Raw genomic sequence first — 18,958 nt, 5'->3', positions numbered from 1 at the left:
ATATGTATAGCCCAAGGGGTGATAGATCTAGCCAATGAAGGGGTGTTTGTCTTTACATTTTGTATTTATATGTAGCTAAACTTTAATTATTTGACATTTCTGACAGCGCACGGAGTGATAGATCTGACCTGGGGGGGGGGGGGGTATTTATATGTAGCTAAGCTTTGTGTAATTATTTGACATTCTGACAGCGCACGGAGTGATAGATCTGACCTGGGGGGGGGGGGGGTGTTGTTTTTATTTACAAAAATGTATATGTAGTAAAACTTTGCGAAATTATTTGACTTTTCTGACAGCCCAAGGAGTGATAGATCTGACCAATGAAGGAGAAGACAAATCTGACTTACAGAGAGCAATAGCGCTAAGCTTACAAGATAATAATCCATCCAATCATATCGGAGTATCAGCAGAAGAACAAGATATTAGCAGGTATGAACAATTGTAGAAGTTGTTATTTGATATACATACCTATTAAATATGTGGTTATTTTTGAAAGATTTGTCAGGTATAAATGCCACAGATCATCAACAGTTAGAGCCATTTTATTGTGGGAAACTCACAGGCTACTCCCCAAGCAGTAAAACAAACTTAGCAGATTTTTAAAAGACTGGTACATGTACATTTCATTTTCATTGCTGCCATCAACAACTCATTCAGCATACAACTTCCAGAGTATGGTTGTTGACCTTGATTTACCTGCTCTATTTCAGGTCACTAACTTGATCTTACAGTCCAATTCAGACTCAATATACATGTAGACTCATAAACCACTCAAAAACCATTTCAAAAGCAGTGCATACATGTATATTGTTACTACACGGAAAGTCCAATTTACCCACCTTTACCCTACCTGTGACCCACCTAACCACCATCTCTGTCCAGGGGTAGTACAAGACGTAGTACCACTTTTGACTGTCTATAACCACCTGGGAAGAGATCATGGGGGGGGGGGGGGGTGGTTAAATTAAGTTAAAAGGTGGAACTTTGTCTCATACTCACCACATTTACACATCCTCTGCTCTGATTTTTACCCCATCGAAAATAGCCAGATATGGTCAAATATGACTTCTTATAGTGTACGTAAGTGCCTGGTATCTCTTACAATTGTTGTGTTATTAAATTACAGGGCTTTAGAAGAGAGTCTGCTTGAAACAAAACATGGTGCCAAAAGGAAACGTGGAGAGGGTTGGTTTACAGATCCTCTCAATCCCTACGAGAGGAAAAGAAACAATGGCTGGCCTGTAGGTTTGAAGAACGTTGGTAATACATGCTGGTTTAGTGCAGTTATACAGGTAAGTTGTAACCTTTGTCAAGTTGCATAGAGCGAAAAAAAAAAAAAAAAAGTTGCATAGAGCTTGCAATTGGTCTTTTGATTTCAAATAATTAAAGTTCCTAAAGTTGAACAACAAAGTGAGTCAACTTATAAACCACACAATCCCCAAAGAATATATACCAAAAGATTATTTATAACCAATGTGACCAGATTTTTTATGACAGATGTGTATTAACGGAATGATACTACAAATCCCACCATTCACCATTTAATGCATCGAGGATACCACAAATCCCACAATTCACCATTTAATGCATTGAGGATACCACAAATCCCACAATTCACCATTCAATTCAGGGTAGACTGCTAGTTCCCTATTTAACTTTGTTTTTCATTCTGTTCCAGTCTTTATTTCACCTACCAGTGTTTCGTCATTTGGTGTTACAATTCACAGCACCACAGCCTGATGTCAAGAATGCTGCTAATGTTGTGGTTAGTATCTACATGTATTGTCCTGTACTGTGCTTTGTTAGCTTCAATGGATGAAGTCTGTGAAGGGCTGTTGGAATGGGTTGTGTGTGTGTGTGTGTGTCTGTGTGTGTGTGTGTGTGTGTGTGTGTGTGTGTGTGTCTGTGTGTGTGTCTGTGTCTGTCTGTGTGTATGTGCGTGTGTGTGTGTGTGTGTGTGTGTGTGTGTGTGTGTGTGTGTGTGCATGCACTTGCTCTCATCTCTTTCACATTCACCAACTGTTTTTCAACCAAACCTGTCACACAGGTAACATATACATGTATGTGACATTTGCATATCTTACTTTGTAACCAAATCAAAGATGGCCAAATAGCATCCATATTTACAATTGCAACATTTCACAATTTGTATCCTAACTTTGGTGTTGTAATACATAGAGACTCCATTCATAAGCCTTCTATGAAATATAAATAAATGATATAGACTACACCCCTTTAAACTCACAGCATGGCATTCATTATACCGTAAACATTTACATAACATCATGTTTATGATGACATCTGAAATGTAGTAAAGGTCAAAGGAGTTACTCTGACCTTAGATGACATCTGTGTATATGAGGTCACTTATAAATGTCTATGAATCAGCCTAGTTTAATTGGAATCATACAAAGTGCACTGTATTGTTATATACAAATGTATACTAGTATATCGTATCACATGGATGGCCTGTTTACACTGAGAACTTTGACAGACTGACATGTTGCCATAATGACATACATGTAGGCTAACATGTTGGAACTTATTACATGAGAGAAATCTTATGTGAGTGTGCAACTTATAGCATTCTGTACCTGTTGGTTCAAACTATGGTATCAACAAAATATATCCCATGTAGTCCTTAGAAAATAATGGATCAATATCTGCAAAAATGTGCTTGTAAATGTAAGTTGTTGTTTGCAAATTACTCTGAAGAAATTACTAGGTGTAACCAACTAGTCTATTGATAGCCTGACTGAAAACAATGTATTAGGAGTGAATTCTGAGAAGAAAAATCAAGAATTCACAAATAACTCTATAAAAATTAAAATGATGTTCACAGCTTAGCTAGGAACTACAATCTTGTGAGCGCATATCATAGTTCTGTAATAGATATCCTCCTGAAATAGTAAGACCTACGTACATGTACAGCAATGTGATGTTACTCTGACGTCTGTGGTGTGTATTTTAGTGTCCATATACAAGCGTTATTGCTGCAGTACAGCCCATTGCTGGTTACTGCTCACTGACTATGATGCAGTGACCAATAAGAAATTCTACACATAAATGCACTACACTTTAAAATAGGAAGATTGCAATTTTGTGCTATATTTAATTATGAATATTGTTGTTAAACTTTATTTTGGGAAAGAAAAGAATACAGAAAATGCACAAAACAAGTGTAACATGTGCTTCTGGTTTCTGCATGAAATGTATCATAGAGAACCATTGAAAAGTAACTTGCAGTACATGATTTTTTAATCTCAATAACCTTCCAGCTGAAAGAAATAGTTCTACATAACCTTCCAGCTGAAAGAAATACCGTGTTCTACATAACCTTCCAGCTGAAAGAAATAGTTCTCCATAACCTTCCAGCGTAAAGAAATAGTTTTGTGATAAGTCAGACCCAATAACAGAAAAATCCCTTGACGACTATCAGTTTTCAAGTGATTATTATATATTCATATTAAAACATCTTAAAGTCACGCAGTGTTTATGTTAAAATGGTACATGAACTGAGAATTCTTGTATCATCCCTTGACAGCTATCAAGTTTGAAGTGATTATATATTCATATTTCAAGATCTTGAAGTCATGCTGTCTTGAGTAGAAACCCAACGTAGCCTTTGAATTCTTGTGTATTAATAATGAGAAGTGTATAAGTGTTAGTATAGTGCTATCCTTCATTGACTCTAAAAGATCTCTCTTTACGAGGTTGGAGATGATTGGATACCACACTGACATCCTGACTAATGCAGTATACATGTAGACATGAAGTGTGCAGTGTAGATGTATATGTGTGATCATTTTCAAGGTCGTAACCTTTGATATTGTATATGTACCATTGACATACATCACCCAACACTCCTACATTCTCAGAATTCTTTGATAATTATTAGCATAGTTCTATCTGTCGTCATCATTCTAGAGTTTCAAGTTGTTCAAAGCCTAGCGTAAGGCGTTTGATGATTGTCAGCATGATTTATGTACTGTTAGATTTATAGGTTACTTGACAGACTGGAGGTTAAAGATAGACATCCAATATTATTTACCCAGTACATCACTACATGTATCCCGTATTCAGTGACCCTGCTTTGTAATGAAAGACATATTTTATTATGTGAAATGATAAAATCTAGGTTTCCTGTATGAAACTTAAAGTGGCTATATGGATGAGAATTTGGTATTTATTTTGGATTTTTATTTGATAAAACAGCTTGACTATGTTTTTCTACTTGAAAAAATAATGTGAAATAACATATACCAAGTCTATGTTTTCAACTCAATAAACTGCAAAAGATTAAACAATGTGTAAAATGTTTGTTATTGTACATACAATAACAAACTTTTTGCATCTTTTTGCAATGTATTGAGTTATGAACACGGACTTGGTATATGTTATTTCACTTTATTTTTTCAAGTAGAAAAACATAGTGAAGCTGTTTTATCAAATAAAAATCCAAAATAAATACCAAATTCTCATCCATATGGCCACTTTAAGTCACCATACACACAGAGATAGGGGAACACAAAATTTTGATGGGTCATAAATAATTGCTGTATGTCAGTGGTGTGTCATATTGGCTTAAACATATATAGGGGCACACTTATCACCATGTAGTAATGGATTGGGGAAGACCAAATTTTAATGAATCACAAGAAATTGCAGTGCATCAGTGAGTCAAATTGGCACACTGCTTCTATCCAGAAAACTGTGGAACACTTCTTACTATTTCTGTTGTACAGTAGCCTACCTGTAGACTTGAAGGACTAACGCTAGTACATTATCTCTGCTATCCTAACTGACATTTTGATTTTTTGAATTTTCACTATGTTCATCTCGTCTATTGATAGTTTTTACAACCACCAGTATTTCTTTCAGAGAATCTGATTGGTTGAATGCACAATTAGACATATTTAAATTGCAATCAGGTCACATGATGAATCTATAATAAAAATGTGAATGAAATAGAAAATATCATTATTTCACATAAAAGAACACACTTGTGTTGAAAAAGAAACATTTTATTCAAACAGCAAATGAACCTTGAGACTTCAGCAAGTCTAACATGATATGTAATAATAAACTGTAAGGTCTTGTTCTAAATCATGTTATATATCCATCATTTGAAACTCTTAGAATATCTGCGGTATCTCCTTCCTTCGTCATACTTAAGTAATTTCTTAACATTCATTCTCTACACAGGAATCTCGTAATCTGATCTTTATGAATGAGTTGAGGGCGCTGTTTGCCTTGATGGTTGGTACGAAGAGGAAATACGTTGACCCAATAAGATCAGTGGAAATCCTGAAAGCAGCATTCAGTTCTAATTCAAGTGAACAACAGGTTAGTTTGGGAGTAAATGTTCATAGACTCTGGGTTCATACTTAGTAATGAAAATTTCTACTCACAGAGTCAAACAATCTCTTGGACGCAAATCCCAAATTTTCGCTGACATTTCATCAGGGGTGATGAAAGCCCATTGTAGTGTACCCCTGACAATGCTGACAAGACTTCAGTGAAAATTTGGGACTCGCTTCCAAGAAACGTTTTGACTCTATCAGTAGAAATTTTCATTACTAAACAGGTAAAATAGTAGATATGACTTTACCACATTCTTTTACTACATTCTTTTTTCTCCTCACACTTTACTCAACATTTGAGAAATTATCTACAATATTACAATAAACTCGCAAGCATTACATTTCCGAGCATTGTTTTATTTACAGGATGTTAGTGAATTTACTCACAAGTTACTTGAGTGGTTAGAAGATGCCTTCAAATTAGATGTTTCAAGGCATAGAAAGAATAGTGGGTAAGTTAAAAACTGGATTTCTGATTTTGTATATTTGTACTGTTTATGTACATTTGTATACAGATGATGTTTTCTGTGTTCAGGTTTGCAATGATGTTTTCTGTACTTTCAAGAATTGCTAATATCAAATTTGAATCATTGATGCTTCCCTACATCTAATATTTTGTGTATTGGTACACAATTCATTACTTCAGTGCAATAAGGTCATAAGTAACATATATATTATGTGACATGACGAATTGTTGTGAGAGCATGTACAACTCACATGGTGTAAGTGTGCCCTCAAAGCCAATTTGATGCACTACCGGCAAACACAATTTCTAGTGACACCAATGTTTGTACCAGTACACAAAATTTGAGATGTAGGGAAGCATCAATGATTCAAATTTGATATTAGCAATGCAGGAAGGTACAGAAAACATTCATTACATCAGTGCAATAAGGTCATAAGTGACATACACATTATGTGACATGACGAATTGTTGTGAGAGCATGTACAACTCACATGGTGTAAGTGTGCCCTCAAAGCCAATTTGACGCACCACTGGCAAACACAATTTCTAGTGACACACCAAAATTTGTTGTTCCCCTATCTCTTACTATGTGGTTCCATGTCTTTTTACCTGAGTTCCCAAACAAAATTACCATAGACAGACTCTATGGGGAAACACTGCCAATTTTACCAGTTTCCCCCATTCTGTTACTGGAGTTCACCAACCTTTGCAAAAACACTTAAATTATTGAATGCAAAAAGTACCAACTAGTTTTGTTTTATTGACAGTGGTGAAAAAGAAGACGAGACTGAGAAAGATTCAAGGAATCCAATGCTTCGTTTGTTTTATGGTCAATTTAGAGCTGAAGGTATCAATGAAGGTAAGTTTATGCTACTATTTCACTCAGATAATGCAAAGTGCTTCATAAGGTTCATTCTGATTGGTTAGAAAATAAAGGAAACAAACACATCTGTTGACTGTATTGTTAATGAGTGATAAAGTATATGTATGTTATCCAATCAGAGGCAGCCTTGTAATAGCTTCACATCACACCACATGATTTACTGACCTGATAAATACAGTCTTGTACATACATGTACTACTGTTGCTCTGTGAATCTGTTCCAATATATATCTAGCCAATGGAAAATGTGCCCAATAATTTGAATTTGAACACCTGTACTTTACATGATTGGTCAATGTTATAATTAATTACTCCTGCATGCAAATATTCACAATAGTTTGAACACCTGTATTCACCTGATTGGTCACTGTTATAATTAATTACTCCTGCATGCAAATATTCACAATAGTTTGAACACCTGTATTCACCTGATTGGTCAATGTTATAATTAATTACTCCTGCATGCAAATATTCACAATAGTTTGAACACCTGTATTCACCTGATTGGTCAATGTTATAATTTATTAATCCCTGTAGGTAAAGTGTTCTCTAACCAAGAGACATTTGGTCAGTATCCACTGCAGGTGAATGGTTTTAATGATTTACATGAAAGTTTAGAGGCTGCTACTGCTAAAGTTGAAATAGAATCCATCAACTCGGATGCGGCCAGCCCATCAGGACAAGAGGTGAGTTGAAATCAACCAATCACATACATCCTAATATCTGGTGTTGGGTTGTGATCAACCAATTACATGCATCTTAACATCTAGTGTTTGGTTGGAATCAGCCAGTCACCTACATCCTAATATCTGGTGTTGGGTTGTGATCAGCCAATCACATGCATCTTAACATCTGGTGTTTGGTTGGACTCAACCAATCACATACATCCTAATATCTGATGTTGGGTTGTTGGGTTGGAATCAGCCAATCACCTACATCTTAATACCTGTTAGTTCAAATTACCAAATCATATATGTCCTAGCTGCTTGTGAGAAGTGAATCAACCAATCACTTACATTCTAAGGTCTGTTGCTGGGTTTGAATCAACCAATCATATATATCCTAAGGTCTGTCATGTTGCTGATGAGAAGTGAGTCAAACAATCACATACATCCTAGGGCTGTTGGTGGGTTTGAATCAACCAATTATATAAATCCTTAAGGTACGAGTACTTTGCTTGTGAGAGTTTAATCAACCAATCACACACATCCTAAGTTTGTTTCTGGTTAGTTTGAATCAACCAATCAGATACATCCTTTAGGTCTGTTGCTTGTTGAGGTGAACATACCCATATTTCTTTTCTCAGCATTGGTTTACCTGTCTACCTTCAGTATTGACCTTTGAACTTAGTTTACCTGTTTATCTCAGTAATGACCTTTGTGCTATGTTTCTCTTCTCAGCATTGGTTTACCTGTCTACCTTCAGTATTGACCTTTGAACTTAGTTTACCTGTTTATCTCAGTAATGACCTTTGTGCTATGTTTCTATCCTCAGCATTGGTTTACCTGTCTACCTCCAGTATTGACGTTTGAACTCTCGAGGTTTCAATTTAATCAACAATATGGAAGACCAGAAAAAATTCACAATAAATTAACATTTCCCCAAATAATCTATATGGATAGGTAAGTAGAAGGTAATGTGTCTTGAAGATATGTATGTTTGTTAACGTACAGAAACAGTGGGAGTAAGGGAAGGAGACTGAATGAGAGAGACATACAAAGAGAATGACACAGGCAGAGAGAGAGAGAGAGAGAGAGAGAGAGAGAGAGAGAGAGAGAGAGAGAGAGAGAGAGAGAGAGAGAGAGAGAGAGAGAGAGAGAGAGAGAGAGAGAGAGAGAGAGAGAGAGAGAGAGAGAGAGAGAGAGAGAGAGAGAGAGAGACAGACAGACAGACAGACAGACAGACAGACAGACAGACAGACAGACAGACAGACAGACAGACAGACAGACAGACAGACAGACAGACAGACAGACAGACAGACAGACAGACAGACAGACAGACAGACAGACAGACAGACAGACAGACAGAGACAGAGACAGACAGACAGACAGACAGAGATAGAGACAGCATGATAAACACAGAAAGATAGAGTGAGAGACAATCTAATAGAAACAGAGATACAGAAAAAGTGTGGTAGACAGAGTGAGACATTTTAGTAGAGACAGATAATCAGAGAGAGACATAGACAGACAGACACGAAGTTAAGATACAGCCATACAGTAATTGAATTTAGATTGTAACACAGAAACATGTAGTTAAACGTTCTATACTCAGTTAGTTGTAATACATGTAAATGCAATGTAATATCATATCATATCATAGGTGTATGGAGTGCAATAGAAATATTACAAAATTCTCTTTTTATGCAATGTGTATATCATATCATACCATAGGTATATGGAGTGCAATAGAAATATTATAAAGTTCTCTTTTTATGCAATGTGTATATCATATCATATCATAGGTATATGGAGTGCAATAGAAATATTACAAAATTCTCTTTTTATACAATGTGTATATCATATCATACCATAGGTATATGGAGTGCAATAGAAATATTACAAGAATAAGAAGAGAACAAATTAAAAAGTTGAGAGAACAGTTACAAGAATTGCAAGGAAAATTAGAAAGGTAAGTACAAACATATAGGCCTGTTGTGGCATTGTAGGTGTGTACCAGTCTGAGTTAGTAAGTAAGTAAGTAAGTAAGGTAAGTAAGTAAGTAAGTAAGTAAGTAAGTACAAACATATAGGGCTGTGGTGCCATTATAGGTATGTACCAGTCTGTGAGTGAGTGAGTGAGTAAAGTAAGTAAGTAAGTACAAACATATGGCTGTTGTGGCGTTATAGGTATGTACCAGTCTGTCTGTAAGTAAGTAAGTAAGTAAGTAAGTAAGTACAAACATAGGGCTGTGGTGCCATTATAGGTATGTACCAGTCTGAGTGAGTGAGTGAGTAAAGTAAGTAAGTAAGTAAGTAAGTACATGTAAGTAAGTAAGTAAGTAAGTAAGTAAGTACAAAAATAGGGCTGTGGTGCCATTATAGGTATGTACCAGTCTGTGAGTGAGTGAGTAAAGTAAGTAAGTAAGTAAGTAAGTAAGTAAGTAAGTAAGTAAGTACAAACATAGGGCTGTTGTGCCATTATAGGTATGTTCCAGTCTATCATTAAATCCTTGGTTCTTGTATCAGTGCTATCTTATCAGTTGAAATAAATATAAGGATTATATGGGATTATTCTAAACCTGAATTTTAATCCTAATCCAAACTGAGCCATTAGTTACTAATTTTCAGTCCCTGATCAGTGGCTTGACACTTCCCAACATGTATCAAGACTACATTTTTTATGAATACAGTCTTCAAAACACATTCAAGAATACAGTGACAGATTTCTTTCCTGTATATTCATAATACTGTAGTCCAACATTAGGAGATAAACAATATGTAATACTCTCTAAAACGGCAGATTACTTGCCTCTTACCACTGCAGTCGGGGTTCGAACCCCATTCAGGGTTCGATTAAATTTACCACGCTGTAAGTAAGAAGAGTGTCGTTCAGTTTGACTCTACTGAATAATGCAGGTTTTCCCCAGGTACTCCGGTATTAACACTGAACATGGAGGAGGGTCGCTTTCTATAGGTGTTAGTCACCTGTGTGACTCATCCTGACTTTACGTCAAAGCTGAATAAATAAATAAATAGACTCTATGAGCTCTGTGAGCGTGTTAAAAAGTCAAAGTCACCTAGCATAATGAGTGTCATCTTAGTCCAACCCTTTTGTGATTTGGGAGTGATTGTTTCCATTTATAACAAAGTCATGAAAACTTACACTCTACCATGGTGTGTTACAGCCCTCAGTATATTTCATATATCATTTCTGATTCATGTTTTTCTATCAAATTATCATCTCATATCATATCGTAGTGCCAAACTCAGAATGTAAATAATTTACTGAGTAGATATTGGTAGAATCACTTGGAAACTTGGAGCTGCAGTCATATGATAAATCTACATCATTGAATAGTATACAGTAAAAGCTGAAGAAGGTTAAGTGATTTAGCCAAATTATAGTAGTTAAATTTTTTATAGTCTGAGTTCGGAACAAATATAAAATCTTGATTCCAGAGCAAGAAAACATCAATTTTAATTGTGATCTCTACAGGTTTCTAAATTATGGAACTGGTGCTAAACGATTCCCATTGATGGATGTACTACAGTATGCCCTGGAGTTTGCCAGTAGTCGTCAACCACTGTTGGACTGTGATAGTTTTTGTAATAGTGAACCGTCAACTCCAGGTAAACAAAACCAAGGTACTACAGAGGATGTGGAAATGAGTACGCCACCTAGGACGTCGTTGGATGTTTCTATGACAAGGTATGTTTGTTTCTATGACAAGGTATGTTTGTTTCTATGACAACGTATGTTTGTTTCTGTGACAAGGTATGTTGAGTATAACAGATTATGGAACTGAAGATAAAAATAACTAGGAAAGAGGGTACTTAAGTGATGGGTGCTGACCAGAAACAATTTTTTTTTGGCCTTTAAATCTCTTTCTACGATGAGTGCTATGCTACAACGTTCTATAAAGCTCCACGTTACATGTTGTGGTTGGCCAGGAGATCACTAACCGCAATGGGCAAATAGCAATCAATGAGAAAAAATAATTTATTACATATGTTCTGTTGTATTCCAACAATAAATTGTCTATAGGAACAACAATCTCAAAACTTTGTCCTTACGGAAGCCATTCTGTTTAAATCTGGTTTATTTATATGAAGAACTGTATAGTATTACCCAGGTAGTTGAGCCCTCGGTTTTCTTAGATAGACACAAACTAAAACTATTGTCGCAACATGTTGATACAACAGTGATAAGCTATTGAATGGACGCTGGTTTAATTATAGTCTCAGTTGGGAGGTGTCTCTGAAAACTAGTTTATTTAGAGTTCCATGTACTTGCAGTGCTGTTTTGGGACTTCCAATGTTTACACTATCTTGATCACAGGGTGATTAGAAAAGCACAACAGAGGAACCCAACATCACCCACTTGTGTAATCTACCACATTGAAGAACAGTAGATTTAGTTTGTAGTCTATCTTAGTAAACCGAAGGCTGGATTACCAGTGCTGTATGTTGTTCTACTTACTGTTACATATTTAGTCATTTCTACTAACAATGGTGATCTGAAACAATACCACAAGGCAAACTAAGTTTATGACATGACATACACTGTTTTGGTGTTTACTGTTCAATGATTGTACATCAAGTAATAAAAAGACAAATCTATTGTAATATATTTTCTCTGTATTTCTTTCTTAGTGCTTCACCTAGTCCATCATCTGTCAAGTCAACACTTCCAGATGTTGCTATGGCAACTACACCCAAATCCCCTCACGGAAGTGAAGATAAGGTAGGTGAGGGCGCACCGTCACCTAGACACATCACAGACGGAGAACTTAAAGTATTACAGAATTGCCTTAGACGATGGAGGACAGAAGTAGCTGGTGACGTCAAAGGTAAGGATACTGGTAATAGACTAACTACGTACATGTGCAGTACATGTAAATACTCATGATCAGTGTGCCCTCTAATGATAGCCAAATCTTGTTGTTGTGAGTCAAAATGATAAAAACTGGCATTTCTTATGAGTCACCACATAGTAAGAGATGGATAGCAACAAATGCTGGTGTGTCACTAGAAATTGTGTGCGTCAGTGGCGCTTCAAATTGGCGTAGAGAGTGCTCTGCACATGATGTAATTTATATATAATGTAGTGAAGATAATTTGAATGGTTAGAGTGGCTAGCTTGGAATCTACAAGTTGCTGGTTGTGTAGTCATGAGAGATGTTTTACACTGAATTATAGGCACTTAGGAGTCATGAATATTCATTGTTCAACCATGAATAATAATTTCTGCTGCAATGACACAGCAAAGATACTGTATGAAGGCATAAGGTTAAGGTCAAGGTGACATTTCTCTGAAATCACAAGTAATTGTAGATAATGTAAAATCATGAAATAACTCTCTAGAACCCTTTCTTTCTTGGAGTGAATTTCACCTTTCATCCAAAGTACTTAATTAGGATGCAATGGATTGTATTCTCCCTGGGGACCTGGTAGGATAGAGGTTGCAATATGATTGCTGTAATCTTATGTACATCAGATACTGCAATGAATTGTATGTTCCTATGGAGTTGTAGTATAAAGGGTTGTGCTTATATAGGTCTGTGCCAGGGGTGATGATTGTAAAGTTCTTAGAATACCATGTGGTAAAGCCCAATAGGAAGACCAACAAATTATTTATAGCCAAATCATTATTTCATTGCATGCAAATTATTTTTCCAGATTTACAAGAAAATATTCATGGCCTGACAGAAAATATAAATGGTATGTATGAAGAGGAAGAACTGAAGAAGGTGAGTTGATTTTATAATGTACAATGGCAATCCAACACTATTAAACTTGTTAGTCCAGATTCTTCTTGGGAATGGAGGAAGTGACAGCGCCCCCAGTGGCAGAGTCTGCATAATCATGTCTAGGTGTATACCGTACATAGTAATGTATACCGCTGACTTCAAATGTTGGTTTAATATTGTTACTTTTATCAATGACAAAATCCTGCAAAACTTCTCAAGTGCTAATTTGTGTTTATGGTTCAGACCTATGTTCATAATATGATGTCTATTACCCACTTAACTTGGCTTCTTCTATTTATTACAGTTTCCATATGCACTGCATGCCGTCCTTGTGCATGAAGGGCAGGCGTCAGCAGGTCACTACTGGGCCTATGTACGAGATCATACTCATAATAAGTGGCTGAAATTCAATGATATTGCTGTCGTTGAAGTCAGTTGGGAGGAATTACAGCGAGAATCAGTTGGTGGTTCCGGTAATGCTAGTGCATACTGTCTTATGTATGTTGATGCCAATAAACGAGATCTTTTTACAGGTAAGATGGAGTTTCCTTGTTCTTAATCTTTTCCCTGTACAACATTTTAACGATAAGTTTGTTTTTCCCCAAAATAATATTCATCTTTCGTTCATTGTCCTAGTGTGATGACAAACCAATTAACAAAGATTTTACACATTTATTAATCTTTTATACATTGTATTGATAGAAGCGGCAGACAGTGAAACAGGACAGTTAACACTGAGTTTGGACTCCCTGGCAGAGGATCTACAAAGTCTTGTCTTAGCAGATAATTGTAGGTTTGAGAAAGAGATGGCTGATTGGGATTCAGAACAAGTGAGGAAATCGTCAAGTGTTGCCAGCTATGAAGAAGTTACTCAAGTCAGTGAACAGAAAGCAGCTACAACATCAAGTAAGAATTAGTTGTAAATATTTCAAGTTGCTTTCAAGTCAGTGAACGCAGAGTAGATACAACATCAAGTAAGAATTAGTTGTAAATATTTCAAGTCTCTCTCAAGTCAGTGAACAGAAAGCAGCTACAACATCAAGTAAGAATTAGTTGTAAATATTTCAAGTTGCTCTCAAGTCAGTGAACAGAAAGCAGCTACAACATCAAGTAAGAATTAGTTGTAAATATTTCAAGTTGCTCTCAAGTCAGTGAACAGAAAGCAGCTACAACATCAAGTAAGAATTAGTTGTAAATATTTCAAGTTGCTCTCAAGTCAGTGAACGTAGAGTAGCTACAACATCAAGTAAGAATTAGTTGTAAATATTTCAAGTTGCTCTCAAGTCAGTGAACGTAGAACAGCTACATGTACAACATCAAGTAAGGATGATTGATTTGAATTACTGTTATTAGCGTTTTAAATGAAGTCTGCTTAGTAAAATGAAAATCCTACTCTAAAACCCCATAGTTTTATCTCAGTTAAGAGGTTCATAAGGTTGGAACTTCAAATAATTAGAAAAATATTTTTTGATATGCAACCAAGTTTATGTCTATGATTCATCAATGTGACTTGCCTTCCTCAGTAAAATCTCATGATGTGTAATGTCAAAACCAATGAGCCCTCAAAGCCAATTTGACACACCACTGACATGTACACAATTTCTTGTGACGCACCAAAATTTGGTGTTCCCCTGTCTCGTACTATGTGGTGACTCACAAGAAATCACAATTTTATATCATTTTGACTGACAACAACAAAATTTGACTATCATTAGAGGGCACACTGATCACCAGTGGTAAACACTTTGGGATGAGACGAGGTCCAATAATGTATAACTTGCCAGATTCCAGAACTAAAGTGTAGTTCATAATAGTCAATCCACACAAAATGCTTTTTTTTTTAAAAAACACACAAAAAAAACATGTGTCTTAAGTTTATTGTTGAAAGTGTTCAGATCTAATGATTACTGTATGTCCAATTATAAAGAATTCTATTCTAGGCATTCAGTTTGAAAATGTGAGGCTACTGTATATAAGTTACATAATATATTAAAGTTACATGTGTTTGTGCTCTGAGTTTGAAACTACTACAAGAGATGATTGCAGAGCAATGGAACCTCATTTTTAGCTGTACATGTATACATGTTACATTTACCTTTGATAGTCTTGAAACAACCAAGACAGAGTCTGCGTAGAGAGAGAGAATTGGATGAAAGAGAACAACAAACTGAGTATGTACCTATCAGGAGAGAAAGGGAACATGTAATTGATGTACCTATCAGGAGAGAAAGGGAACATGTAATTGATAGACACGATAGGGAGAGAGAAAGTGTACCAGATAGACTGTCTGTAAGAGTCCGATCAAGACAGGGAGACACTGGGACTGTACACTACCCAGCAAACTACAAAGGTATTGGTGATCTAGAACTGTTGACACTAACAGGCATGAAAGCATGGTGTTCAGTTGATTACTTAGAATAAATAGTTTTCAGAGTTGAATTAGTAACTTAATCTAGTTAGTTAGTATGTATACAGCTTTAGTATAAAAACTAACAATGTCAATTTAATGCTTTGATGTGATCTGTTTTCAATCTTGTTATCTCAATGATCATTCTGAACTGAATGTTATCAAAGTTTGTCATTATTTCACTGGTAATTCTGAACTGAATGTGGTCAGATTTTGTCATTTACACTGGTAATTCTGAACTGAATGTGATCAAAGTTTGTCATTATTTCACTGGTAATTTTGAACTGAATGTGGTCAGAGTTTGTCATTTAATTGACCGTTCTGAACTGAATGTGGTCAGAGTTTGTCATTTCATGTATCCCACTGATAATTCTGAACTGGTCAATCTTTGTCGGTATTACGCTGATATTTCTTAACTGCAAGGGGTCAAAGTTCGTCACTTCATTGACCACTCAGAACTGAAAGTGTTCAAAGTTTGTCACTATTTCACTGATAAAACTGAACTAAATGTGGTCATAGTTTGTCATTCCATTGACCATTCTTAATTGAAAGTAGTCAAAGTTTATGCATAAAACGATACTCTATGAAAATTAAATACACTTATTTTTGAATAAACAATGAATTGATATAACCATTGTGAAATTGAAACTCATATAATAAATTGCCATATTGGGTGGTAGGTGGTTCAGTTATTTTCTGATAGCTGGTAAGTATGTAAAATCTACCCAAATTAATTGTGTTGTACTAGGTTCCTTACCAAAATGATGGCCATCTTGATGCAAAAAACTCCATTTGAATATGACAAGTACTTCTGGATGCATTTCATTTGTAAATCTCTTATCCACCAGTTGTCAATAGCAACAGCATGCAATTTGTGTTTTAGTTGGATGACCCAAGGTTACGATGGTTTCCAAATGAAACGTATTAAAGACCCAAAAACTGCTCTTACTATTAATGTTAAATTAACAAAGTGTTAGAGGCATGTGTACTTACCACTGACATTAATATTTTGAAATTATTTAGAATAAGATTCCTTTGAAAGGGAAGCCAAATGATTGCCCGTTTCTTTTTTATTTCTAGACAATTGAGTTTGATTCCACGTTATATGATAGATATTATGTATATGGAGAGAACTACAATCCCATTCAGTTCCTCTTGCATATTATGATAGTTTGAATTAAGATGCTGGTGACATTCTCTTGTTTTTTGACATAGATAGCAGTTACTGCATATGATATGTACCACAGAATCTGGTGATCACATCTCATATATAGAATAACCAGCAACTCGTAATAGCGCCCCCTGTGGCAGAGATTGCATATATGACACTTTTGTTTTCATGTAATTTGCATACAGCTCAGACTGGTACAGCCGTAGGTCAGTCACAGACAGCGCCGCCATCACCAGCATCACATCTTAGCATATCAGATGCACCGCCACCCAGTCCACCAGCATCAACGGTTGGCCTGGAAACTGAACACAACCAAATTACATATGAAAGAAGTACATTGGCAATAGAGAGAGTTCGGAACATCTACTTGAAGGCAGGGGCAGAAGAAGCACTTGCACAGGTGAGAAATCACTAAATAGATTTACTGTAAGTTGGAGGCTTTACACAGGCACACTGTGAAACTGATATTGTAAATAAAGAGAACAAAAAAATGGTTTGGTTCCGGTTACCCGACCCCCACCAAGTTTTTTCACTGCTGACCCTTAACTTTTTTTTTTACATATTTGAAAAAATAATAATAAAATAGTAAAAATTGTGAAGGCTGCAAGAAATAGTGGACTCAGAAACTAACATCAACCTGAAAAGACAATATAAATCTGTTATAGCTGTACATCTGATGAGAAGAAACCAATAACACAGAGACCATTTGGAAACACCGAATAACTACCTGAAATAGACACACATGAAAAAAAAAAAAAAAAAAATCTACCTATCCTACCTATTCTGAAATTGAGCGTAATCGAAACCACACACTTTCTGTTAGGCCTAATCTAGTCATTATGATGTATATTCTGTCTCCTCACTTGCAGGCCTATGAAGATGAGTATCAACGACTTCATGACCTGGCTGACAAATTGGACCAAGTGTATCCAAAACAAGATTACCGTCTTAAAAGTGGTGTTATATACTTTATTAAGGATAACGCACCTATGTATGTTATTGAGAGGACAATATTTGAACAGTTTGCTTTCAAAGGATTAACTTTTGATAACAGGTAATGTTGATAACTTACATATTTAATATATTTACTAATCTATTAATTCATACAGCTAATTCCATCAGAACGAATATAAACCTTTGACAGACTTCTAGTAAACTGTACACCACATCTGAACTTTGTTGTCATACCTATATACTTACAACTTGTCAATTTATTGAATGAGTGAGTGAGCGAGCAAGCGAGTGAATGAGTGATTGACAGACTTACTGAGTGACTGAATGAATGAATGAATGAATAATTGATTATCTGACTGACTGAATGGATTGATTGATTGATTGAGTGACTTAATAAATGGCATTAATTGCATTAAAGTACAACATGCATGTTTTTATATGTGATGTCATCATTATCACTATGACGATTGCATTCCTTTTATAGTTGCAAATCTATTAAGAAGGCTGCCCTAAAGAGAATGGACTCTATGACATTAACTAATGATGAGATGGAGAGATATAAGAGATGGCATGAAGACTATTTATCATTTAGAAGAACAGTTTCATTACTTGTCTTAGGTTTAGAATCATTTCATAATAAAGAAAAGTAAGTCATATTATTACATATATACCAGAGATTACTTGCACTATTGGTGCATATACAGGTGGTATTATTATATATATATATACCAGAGATTACTTGCACTAGTAGTGGGTGCACATACTAGTGGTATTATTACATATATATACCAGAGATTACTTGCACTAGTAGTGGGTGCACATACTAGTGGTATTATTACATATATATACCAGAGATTACTTGCACTAGTGGGTGCACATACTAGTGGTATTATTACATATATATACCAGAGATTACTTGCACTAGTGGGTGCACATACTAGTGGTATTATTACATATATATACCAGAGATTACTTGCACTAGTGGGTGCACATACTAGTGGTATTATTACATATATATACCAGAGATTACTTGCACTAGTGGGTGCACATACTAGTGGTATTATTACATATATATACCAGAGATTACTTGCACTAGTGGGTGCACATACTAGTGGTATTATTACATATATATACCAGAGATTACTTGCACTAGTGGGTGTGCATACTAGTGGTATTATTACATATATATACCAGAGATTACTTGCACTAGTGGGTGTGCATACTGGTGGGTGCGCATACTAATGGTATTTTCACTGCAGTGTAATACCGAAAACATTATTGCATACCTGCATGCAAATGATATA

General features: G+C 35.7%; 1 protein-coding gene across 3 annotated transcripts in view; it reads left to right on the top strand.

The window, feature by feature from the left end:
• The window catches only part of LOC144440243 (ubiquitin carboxyl-terminal hydrolase 25-like), a 31,657-nt gene that overhangs the window by 6,563 nt on the left and 6,136 nt on the right, over positions 1–18,958 (top strand). For 2 of the 3 annotated variants that reach the window (XM_078129568.1, XM_078129567.1), the window contains exons 3-20: positions 297–429; positions 1,127–1,292; positions 1,679–1,765; positions 5,206–5,346; positions 5,730–5,815; positions 6,597–6,688; positions 7,249–7,397; positions 8,206–8,333; positions 9,247–9,342; positions 10,869–11,081; positions 12,026–12,222; positions 13,052–13,122; positions 13,427–13,655; positions 13,825–14,028; positions 15,227–15,472; positions 16,886–17,100; positions 17,570–17,754; positions 18,139–18,300. In XM_078129568.1, the coding sequence (XP_077985694.1) occupies positions 297–429; positions 1,127–1,292; positions 1,679–1,765; positions 5,206–5,346; positions 5,730–5,815; positions 6,597–6,688; positions 7,249–7,397; positions 8,206–8,333; positions 9,247–9,342; positions 10,869–11,081; positions 12,026–12,222; positions 13,052–13,122; positions 13,427–13,655; positions 13,825–14,028; positions 15,227–15,472; positions 16,886–17,100; positions 17,570–17,754; positions 18,139–18,300 (2,800 nt within the window). The remainder of the gene's footprint in view (positions 1–296; positions 430–1,126; positions 1,293–1,678; positions 1,766–5,205; positions 5,347–5,729; positions 5,816–6,596; positions 6,689–7,248; positions 7,398–8,205; positions 8,334–9,246; positions 9,343–10,868; positions 11,082–12,025; positions 12,223–13,051; positions 13,123–13,426; positions 13,656–13,824; positions 14,029–15,226; positions 15,473–16,885; positions 17,101–17,569; positions 17,755–18,138; positions 18,301–18,958) is intronic. The other variant, XM_078129569.1, reaches the window with a different exon arrangement.

The sequence above is a fragment of the Glandiceps talaboti genome, chromosome 9 (assembly GCF_964340395.1).
Source record: "Glandiceps talaboti chromosome 9, keGlaTala1.1, whole genome shotgun sequence".
Classification (NCBI taxonomy): domain Eukaryota; kingdom Metazoa; phylum Hemichordata; class Enteropneusta; family Spengelidae; genus Glandiceps; species Glandiceps talaboti.
This window is presented reverse-complemented; position numbering and strand designations above follow the sequence as displayed.